At 46.3% G+C, this 10,131-nt stretch overlaps 1 protein-coding gene across 2 annotated transcripts; it reads right to left on the reverse strand.

Moving 5' to 3' along the window:
• Positions 1-563: 563 nt before the first annotated feature.
• LOC102924842 (apoptosis-associated speck-like protein containing a CARD) lies at positions 564-1,735 on the reverse strand. Of its 2 annotated transcripts, XM_006977012.4 has the most exons (3): positions 1,380-1,734; positions 1,103-1,159; positions 564-873 (listed from the first exon to the last, which is right to left on the reverse strand). In XM_006977012.4, the coding sequence occupies exons 1-3, from the start codon at positions 1,651-1,653 to the stop codon at positions 620-622; spliced, it is 585 nt and encodes a 194-aa protein (XP_006977074.1). In that variant the 5' UTR covers positions 1,654-1,734; the 3' UTR covers positions 564-619. The 2 variants fall into 2 exon arrangements, with proteins under 2 accessions (XP_006977074.1, XP_006977075.1); XM_006977013.4 differs by lacking the exon at positions 1,103-1,159 and having other exon boundaries at positions 1,380-1,735.
• Between the last annotated feature and the right edge of the window lie 8,396 nt (positions 1,736-10,131).

Raw genomic sequence — 10,131 nt, forward strand, 5'->3', positions numbered from 1 at the left:
GAGGGGGACTAGAAGTAGAGAGGACTGTAGGCCGGCTGCAGCTAAAGGCTAGACCAAGTCTGATAGAGGGAGCGGAGCTGGTAGGTGCTTGGCGTCTGGGCCTCCTTGGTAACCTGCTGGTACTTCTGCCTCATGTGAAAATAGTATAATTATGGAGAAGGTAGAGCAAATAAGGAGTCTTTTATGATCTGGTTTCTAGATGCCTCTGGCAGGGCTGCCCCTCCCGACTCTAAGCCCCATTGTACATATCCCCATATATTCCCAATATACCCATTTTAACTTGGTTTGGATGGATATGTTAAGTGTGTTCTCAAGAGTAATCCCTTGGGATAATATGGGAAACCCTCCCAAGTGAGGAATCAGGAATCATTTGAGAAGTCTTACACACTAGAACGGTGAAACCAGAAGTCTGTGGAATTTGGGGGTTGGAGACTGATCCTAGGGGGTTGGGCATGGTAGGTCCATCATCTACCACTGAGCCCTTCTCCTTAGCTCATTTGGCCTTTAGAAATGTAGCTTAGCGAGGCACAAACATCCAAGGGAGCAGAGAAAACAGTACTAACTGATTTTTTAAAAATTTGTGTATTCAGAGTTAGGAGCTGTAGCTGGAGAAAATACCTCAGCTCTTCTCCAGGTCCGCCACTAAGTAGGGCAGTGTTTCCCTCAGGGCCTTGAGGAGTAAGTCCTTGCAGGCCAGGTCCCAGGCTGGAGTGAAGCTGAAGAGCTTCCTCATCTTGTTCGGGTTGGTGGTCTCCGCTCGAACTGCCTGGTACTGTTCTTCAGTCAGCACACTGCCAAACAGGGCGTCGAGCAGGGCGTCCACGTCCGTGACCCTGCCGATCAGTGCTTGTCTGTGCTGGTCAATGAAGTGTACTGAGGACAGAAGAGAGGACACAGCTGATTGCTGCTTCAGATTTTATTAGATAGAGTTTTAGGGGTGTGGGGGGGGACCAAGGAAGTCCACCCACCATGGCTACATAGGTGAACTACACTCCCTCCCCAAAATGTGTGGGTAGCAGGAAGGCAGGGCTAGTCTTGGCTCTGGCCTTGGGTTGTACAATAGATAGGCTGTGCCAGGGTGTGGTAGGGTGGGGAGCCTCACCTGTCCTGGCTGCCGTTTGAGGAGAGGCACTGGTTGCAGCTGCCGCAGCTCCAGACTCTATAAAGAAATGTCAGGTGGTTCTCTTCCGTTTTCAATAATCTGTCTGGAGCTGATGCCCCCTCCACCCAGGGTGCTAAGTTCAAGGCTACCATGGGGAGTTTTTTTTTTTTTTTTTTTTGGTAAGGTAAGAGGAAGAGAAAATTAAGAGCCAAAGAGGCAGGCCTCTGGCGGGGTGCAGGAAGTTGAGGGTAGACGACCGGGGGGCAGCCACACTCACCTCTCTGAATGACCGTTTGCAGTTGCTCAGCCTGCTCCCGCATGCCCATCTCTCTAAGCACAGTCATTGTGAGCTCGGCGCCATAAGCTTCCAGGTAGAAGCTGACAAGCTTGTCAGTGAGGTCTATGGCGTCCATCTGCTGCAGGGGCCCCCGCGGGATGCGTCCATAGCCCTGGCGCAGCGGCACTGACTGCAGCTTCATCTTGAACTTTTTGAACTCCTCCGGGGTCAAGTTTTCAAGAGCGTCCAGGATGGCATCCCGCGCCTGCCCCATGGCTCTGGGGCTCGCAGCCGCGGTGGCCTGCTACCCTTGCCGACGCCCGCTGTGACCAGGAAGTCAGCAGTTGAGGCGGATGGGCGGGCCGAGGCTCCCCCACCCTCTTGCAGTTACTGCTCCCCGCTCTTTCCTCAGCTAGCAAGTTTTGGTTCCCGCCCCTAAGACTTTCAGACTCTGCTTTTGCTAGCCAGTGGATGGAACTGGTGTGGGTGTGTTGGAGGTTCGGAGATGGAGCTCAATTGTTATTCTCTGGCTGTTTGGGAGATGCTGAGAGGCTCAGGAGTTCTTGCTTGTAAACCAGCTGGTGCTGAACAACAGCAACCCGTTTCTGTTCACTCGGAGTTTACTGGAGGGAGTGTAGGAGTTTAGAATCTTGAAAATGTAGAAACCCCAGATCTCCTTTTTTCAGGACTTAGGATCCTCTCTCATGCCACAGAATATTAGAATTGCAACAGTTAGAACACTGAGCCCCCAAATCCCACAGAAGAAATGAAACGTAAAAGAGAGGGACTCTATCTTGGCCTTAGTTTCAGGCACATGTATTAAACATTTCTTTCATCCATCTCTCAGCCTCACAATTGGAGGAGGGGGCCTGGGGTATGAGAGGTTGGGTTGGAAGGGCTAAGGTCTGTCTCTTGAAACCTTACCAAATACCCAGTAGTTAAATGTCTTGTGGGGTGATGACAACAGCCAGTAGATAAGAAAACTCTGAACTGTGGGGAGACCTGAGTGAACAGCGAGACACCCCATACTCCTGGGACTGGCCGGGATGACATTGGAGCCTGCTCTGCACTCAGAATTCCTGACCTGTTTTAAGCATGGCTGGGGAGGTTCGGCTGGCCCATCCCCGTTTTTAATCTGTGCAGTCTTGTGTGTACCACATGGCCAACTTACCTTTCTCTTCAAGCTCCAGCCACACTGGCCTCCCAGTTTCTCTCAGGTGCCTTTTCAAGCCTTGGCAAATGTTCTTCCCAGGCTTAGATCCCCTCCCCACCTCCCCATCTACCCAGCTAGATCGTACTACCAACCACTGCTGGTCAGCAGAGCTCTTATTTGTAGCTCTTGTGATCTTTTTGGGTGGAGGTTGTTATAATGCTAGGGTTGTGCCGAGGGCACTCTACCTGATCACTGCCACCTAATGATTGTCCATTTATTTTAGATAAGGTCTTGCTTATCTCACCTAGGCTAGTCTTGAACCCCTGGTCCTTTTACTCAGTCTCCTGATGGCTGGAATTGGAATTGTAGGTGTATTCTACAACATCTGGTTTAAGTCCCCCCCCCACTTCCCCAGGGTGCCTGGCTGTCCTGGAGCTCTGTAGACCAGACTTTCCTCGAATTCAGAGATCCACCTGCCTCTGCATCCCAAGTGTTTGGATCAAGGTCTGTGCCACCAGGACTGGCAAAGTTCTACCTCTTAACACTGTTAAACTGTGGATTAAGTTCTCAGGGTGACAGAGGGTGTCCATCCTGTGGCATGGTGTTGCAGCGGCAGCCGTGGTGAGACCGCTAGTGTCCCTGGCTCGTATGGCTTATCATGGCTCCTCATTGATCCTTATTCTTCCAGAATCTTCAGCTCCCTAACTCACACAAAGGAGCCTGTCCCTCTCCCACTCCTGTGACTCCCCAGACTCGCAGAATCGAGCCCAAGCTCCTTGGCTTGACCCTAGAGAGCCCGTGTTAACTTGAGCCACTCTGTCTTGCCGGCTTTTGGATTACAATTCGGCACTAACTCTGCTTGGGTTCTCCTCTGTTCTGTTCCATTTGCTGAGCCTGTCCTTTGACACGAGAAGTCACCGTTTGGGCCAGAGAAATGGCTCAGCAGTTAAGAGCACTCATTGCTCTTCCAGAGGACCCGGGTTCAATTCCCAGCAACCCATGGCAACTCACAAGTGTCTGTAACTCCAGTTCCAGAGGATCTGACACCCTCACATAGACATACATGCAGGCCAAAGCCCAATGCACATAGGTAAAGAAACAACTCATTTTTAGAAAGTTACCTTTTCTAAGTAGCAGTGTGGTCCTCCATAGGTGTCACATCTACGCTTTTCAAGAGTTTCTTTGAGGGGAAGAGTAGCACCATTTAAACAAGGGAAGTTGTACTCAGAGGAGAATGGTCAAAAGCACGTCGCTTAGACATTAGTCTAGCTTCGGTCTTCTTTTTATTTTTTTTTTTTTATTTTTTTTTTTTTTTAAAGATTTATTTATTTATTATGTATACAGCATGTATGACTGAAGGTCAGAAGAGGGCACCAGATCTCATTACAGATGGTTGTGAGCCACCATGTGGTTGCTGGGAATTGAACTCAGGACCTCTGGAAGAGCAGTCAGTGCTCTTAACCTCTGAGCCATCTCTCCAGCCCCCTCGGTCTTCTTTTTAAAGCTGTAGTTGAACCTAGGGCATCATGCGTTTGTCTGTATAATTTCTGTTCTTATCGAACCCTTCCCTGCCATTTTTCTTGTGTGGGCAAAATGTATTTTCCTTGGTTTCTCCCCAGGATATCCCTCCATGTCTCTACCTAGTCTTTATAATATGATGTTTACATATATATATATATTTGAGACATGGTATGGTTTCTGTATGTAGCCTTGGCTGTCCTAGAAGTCACTCTGTAGACCAGGCTGGCCTGCAACACAGAGATCCACCTGCCTCCACCTGCCTCTGCCTCCTAAGTGCTAGGATTAAAAGTGTGCACCATCACTGTCCAGCTTCTGTTTACTTTTTATAAAGTCTAAGAACTTGTTGAGAGCAGAAACAGGATCTAGACCCTCTGTGGCCAATCCAGAGCAGAGGGCTTGGCTCACACGTGGCCTTGAGAAGCCTTTGTAGAATGACAAAGGAGTCCTGATCCTAGAATTATAGAAATATTCACCTGTTTATATTTAATATATTTAATATGTTCCTTTTCTTTTTGATTTTTTTTTTTTTTTTTTTTGACACACAGTTTTCTGTGTAACAGTCCTGGCTGTCCTGGAACTCTCTGTCGACCAGGCTGGTTTTGAACTCACAGAGATCCATCTGCCTCTGCCTCCTGAGTGCTGGGATTAAACATGTGTGCCACCACCGCCTGGCTTAAATTTTATTTATTATTGTGCATGGGTGTGTGTGGTTGTGCTTGTAATCAATGTGTATAGAGGTCAGAGAACAGCGTTTGTGAGTGTGATTTGGTGTGTATAGAGGTCAGAGAACAGCATTTGGGAGTTAATTCTCTCCTACCCCTGGTCCCAGAGATTGAGCTCAAGTTTCAGGCTTGTGTGATAAACCATATTATTTATTTATTTTGGTTTTATAAGATAAGGTCTCAAATTTGCTTTGTAGTTGAAGATGACCTTGAACTCCTGATCCTTCTGCCCTGACCTCAAGTGCTGGGATCCAGCTGTGTACCATCACACTCTCCCTTATGTCTTCTGGCTACCCATACTGAGCCTTTGTTTGGATGGGGTGGCATTTGCTTTTAACTGAAACTTGGGGCTGCAGAGAATGTCAGGAGGGAGTGATTGTGTGTGTGATGTTTCTGAGGAACAATGGGACCAGCACACTGACTTTCCTCCTGGTGACTGGGAGGAGATCAAGTTGGGCCAGATGACATCTGAGCAGTCACTTACAACTCAGACATAGAGATGCCTGGCTGGGATGTTCAAGACCTGTCGCAGGTCTCGGGAAGTGTTAGCACTTTGATAAGATGCCACAGTGAAGTAAGAGACATGGCCTGGGGAAATGCCACCCTTACTGTCACAGAACTGGAAGTGTCACCCTGATGGCAGTTTTAAGCTGAACCCAAATAGGGACAAGTGATGCCTTAGCGGATGGGTGCTATTAGCACTCTGCAGATTCTGAACTGGAACAATTTTGGGAGCGCCCATCTTGTAAAGGATGTATTAGGGTTCTACTGAAGTTGCATCCTCCTTGGACGACTGTTTTATTACTAGCTTCCATTTTTGAACCTCATTATTTTTCTAGGCATGTGGTAAGCACTTAGCACACACAGTCTCCTTTAATTTCCCCAGTAAGCTCAAAAGGCATTATGTATTTTCTGCCAACATACAGTGGGAAACAATTTCAGAAGTCACCCTGGGAACAACACTGCCAGTCAATGTTGAAACATAGATGGGAACCCTATCCACATGTCACCTGTGGCCCCCAGATTCCACCCAACATCTCCAGGTCCCACCTTCCTGCTCTATAAGTTGTCCTATTTCTTGGAGTGATTTTGTATAAAGGAAGTAAATACCTCCAAAGCGCCTCTGGAAATGCCAGTGGGAAGGTGAGTGCTGCAGCGAAGTTAATTAAATGGTGGAATTGACTTCTCCGTGTGTGCAGAGCACTCTACATGCTCGAGAGCGTGCAAAGCATATTCAGAAGATATGGAACAGCCGAAAGCAGGAGCGGGGTGTGTGTGTGTGTGTGTGTGTGTGTGTGTGTGTGTGTGTGTGTGTGTGTGAGTCCCAGACTGCTTTAACTCCTAGCCCCCTGTCTCTCTGAATCGAGGACGCCACTTCCCCTCTTGGTCTGGATCCTTCCAGTCAGTGCTCTGAGAAAGGCAGTGTCTTGACCATTGTCTCCTCAGGAGGCAGAGACAAGACCTGCTGGTTCCTGGAGTCTGCCAGGCAGCTTGTACCCAGGAGGTAAATATGTAGGTTTTAGAGTTCTTGGGAAGTCAAATGCTCCCTTCTCTTTGGAAGTGCTCCTCACATTTTTCTAGATGACGTACTCATCTAGAGAGTCTAGAGAGCTGAGCTTTGATCAGAGGACCTCTAGTCAGTTTAGGCTTTCCCTTGCCCTCCTGGACCAGAGCCAGAGTGGTGGGTGAGGTGAGATGCCTCCTGGTGTATGATCCCCTAACTCCTAAAATAACTGGTTGTTGGAACCATATTCTTATTTCTTGGGTCACAAAGATTTTTTTTTTTTTTTTTTTTTTTTGTAGAGCTAGTCCTACAGACCAGGCTGGCCTTGAACTAACAGAGGTCCACCTGCCTCCAACATGTTGGGATTAAAGGTCTGTGCCACCAAGCCTGGCTTCCCTCTCTTTCCTTCCTCTCCCCTCCTCCATCCCCTCCCCTCCCCTCTCCCCTCCCCTCCCCTCCCCTCTCCCCTCCTCCATCCCCTCCCCTCCCCTCCCCTAACCCCTCCCCTTCCCTTCCCCTCCCCTCTCTTTCTTTTCTTTTTTTTTTTCCAGAGCTGAGGACCAAATCCAGGGTCCTGTGCTTGCTAGGCAAGCGCTCCACCACTGAGCTAAATCCCCAACCCCTCTTTCTTTCTTTCTTTCTTTCTTTCTTTCTTTCTTTCTTTCTTTCTTTCTTTCTTTCTTTCTTTCTTTCTTTCTTTTTCTATTTTGAGATAAGGTCTATGTAGCCCCAGCTGGCCTGGATATTGCTAGTAGACCAGTCTGGTCTCATATAAATCATCTTGCCTTTGCCTCTCAAAGTGCTGGAATTAAAGGAATACACCACCATGCTTGGAAAGAACACATATTTCCAATATTTCCAGAACACTGGGGAAGTTACTCAACCTTCTCTGTGCCTCCTTGGTTCCCTGAGACACAGGCAGGGATAGTGCAGTTACAGGAAAGACTTAAGTTAAGAATTGTGAAGTACTTGAAACAGAGCTGGCACATTGAGTCTCTGAGCGTTAGTTTTCCAATCTGTGGGCTAGGCATGTTACTGATCTCACAAGGTTACAGGAGGGTTCACTGGAAAAATTAGTGGGAATAATTATAACTGTAGAAGGTTTTCTTGGACTGACAGCCCCCAAATCATGATATGGAGACTTATTATTATGAATACTCAGCCTTAGCTTAGGCTTGTTTCTAGCTAGTTTTTTTTTTAACTTAAATTAACCCATTTCTATTAATCTATATGCTGCCTTGAGGCTCATTTACCTCATCTATGTACTGTCCATCTTGCTTTCCTGATTCTTCTGTGCCTGGCTTTCTGGGCTACAGCTGTCTGGCTCCAGGCTATCTAGTCAGCTCCCCTTTTCTCTTTCCCCACCAGCCACACATCTGCCTAGCTATTATAGGTCATTCAGCTTTCTATTTAGATATATCAGGTGCCTTATGCAGGCAAGGTGAAACAGCAGCACATCTTTACATAGTTAAACAAATATTCTATTCTACAACACGTAATAATATCAATATCTAACATTTGTTGAACATTTTCTGGATGCTTGCCGGGTGTGGTGGCTCACACCTGTAATCATCAGTGGGCAGATAGAAATTATTGAGCTTGAGGCCAGCTAGGACTACATACAGAGGCCAGTCTGGATCTTCGTAGATCTGTCTCAGAGAAACCAATAAATATGAGAGCCTGTCTCCAAGACCAAAGAACTAATTTGTTGAATCTTCATAATAACCTAATAATATTTATTGTAACATGTAATCCCCATTTTAAATCGACAAGAAAACCAGGTTACCTGACTTGTGCAAGGACATACACGATGGTGGAGTCAGGATTTGAATTTAATAATGGCATGTAGCACTTCCTAAGGTCTTGGATGCTGTCCCTGTTTATTTGGTTTCTTTAATCCTCATGATATGCCCAGGACCTTGGCCATATCCTGCTGGTGTGGCTGAAGATGCTGAAGCCCATTGACACAGGTGATTTTCCCAGGGCACTCAGTGTGAGTTAGTGATGTCAGCGTTAGGACGGGTGTGCATCGGTAGCAGCCTGCTGGGGGCTAGTGTCCTGAATTCATTAATTAATTTGTTTGTTTGTGTCTCCCTGTATAGATAGCTCTGGATGTCCTGGAACTCATTATAGACTAAACTGGCTTCAAATTCAGAGATCTGCCTGCCACTGATGGTACACACCTTTAATCCTAGGTGGATCTCTCTGAGTTAGAGACCAGCCTGGTCTACAGAGCAAGTTCCAGGACAGCCAAGACTACAGACTACACAAAGAAGCCATGTCTCAAAAAACAAAAACAAAACCAAACAAAAAACAAACAAACAAAAAAAACCCGTCTTGAAAACAAAACAAAACAAAAACAAACCAACAACCAACTAACAACAACAAAAACTCCCCAAAAGGTGTGTGCCACCACTCCCAGATGATATCTCACTTTCTAGACCAGAGTAGGCTTAAACTTGTGGCTATCTTCCTGCCTCAGCTTCCTGAGTGCGAGGGTCACAGGTGCGAACCATTGCTCATGGCTCATGCATTGGATTTATCACTCTAGCTGTCGGGAGACTTTCCTTTGGTACAAACTGAGACCTCGTCTCTGAGCCCAGGGACTTTGTAAAAGTTTAGTTTCAGGAGCAGCAACACTGGTTCCCTCCTCCTCCCTTAGACATGGCTTCTTGCTCTGTCTTGTTCTGTAATCTGCTTAAGATAATGTCTCTTTCATTGGTCAAAAGACAGACCTAGTCCATCTCTGTCACCTTCTGGCCCTGGATACACACTTCTATGGATGAATCAAATCTAGAATCTTTAGCCTCAAATTGACAGTGATGGAAATTCTAGATGAGATAAGGATTTGGGATGTTAGTTTTTGAACCTAAATGAAACTGCTTGTGGCTTTGATGAGCAGCTCCAAATATACATTTGCCCCACACCCTTCCTGTTACAAACGTCAGGCCAAATCTGATCAGTCCAAAATATCAGCAAGGTAGTTGAAGGCTTGGAGATAATGAGAGCAGGAGAAATAAACCTTTCCTGAACTTTTCAGTTCCCTGGTAAAGAACACTAGCTTCAAACACGGATTGGATTACAGCATGCCTGAAATACCAGCATTCAAAGACCGCGGCAGGAGAAGGCAGATCCTTCAAAGAGAAAACTGAGAATTTAAAATAGAAACTCTTGACTGAGTGAGATAGCGGTTGATCGAGGGATGAGCAAAGCCAACTCAACTCTGAACAAAACTGGTTGAATCTGAGAGGCCAAATGAGAAAGAGTTAGTTTCTGTCTTTATTCAGTTTTGGAATAGTAGTTGATCGTGATAGTGTGCCATACACTTTATTCCAAGCCAGAGACAAGTATGGAATAAAATTTATATTCTAGCAGAAGACAATAAACCAATGAGTCAAATGTATTACATCTTAAGTGGTAATAACTGTTATGTAGAAAAAGGAATCAGAGAAGGGAGTTTGAGGTCGACTGTCAGCTCTGGCTCATCTGCACTCATAGCTATTGGCAGGGGACTGAGGCAGCATGATGAGTTCAAAGTCAGTCTCAAAACAGACATCAGTCTTGGTTGTAATCCCAGTCCGTGCAATGTGGAAACAGAAGAAAATCATACGTTCCAAGCTAGCCTTAGCTGCCATCTGTAACTTTTGTTCCAGGGGATCCAATGGCTTCTGGCCTCTGTGGGTGCCAGGCATGCACAAGGTACACTTACATACATGCAGGCAAAACACTCATACACAGAATCTAAATCTAAAAAAGTTTAAAATTAGTTATATAGATCAGATACTTCTGATAAATTGAAAATACATGACTTGTGGGAAACTAGGTTCCTTCCTTTATCACACAATTGATTAT

The sequence above is a fragment of the Peromyscus maniculatus genome, chromosome 1, assembly GCF_049852395.1.
Source record: "Peromyscus maniculatus bairdii isolate BWxNUB_F1_BW_parent chromosome 1, HU_Pman_BW_mat_3.1, whole genome shotgun sequence".
In the NCBI taxonomy this organism is placed as follows: domain Eukaryota; kingdom Metazoa; phylum Chordata; class Mammalia; order Rodentia; family Cricetidae; genus Peromyscus; species Peromyscus maniculatus.

What these genes read in the sequence shown, in the direction of transcription:
- LOC102924842 (XM_006977012.4), bottom strand. Translation starts at nt 1,653, where the DNA reads ATGGGGCAGGCGCGGGATGCCATCCTGGACGCTCTTGAAAACTTGACC. An exon ending in GCAAACGGTCATTCAGAGAG is followed by an intron (nt 1,160 to 1,379) that starts GTGAGTGTGGCT and finishes ATTTCTTTATAG; the next exon opens with AGTCTGGAGCTGCGGCAGCT. An exon ending in TCAAACGGCAGCCAGGACAG is followed by an intron (nt 874 to 1,102) that starts GTGAGGCTCCCC and finishes TTCTGTCCTCAG; the next exon opens with TACACTTCATTGACCAGCAC.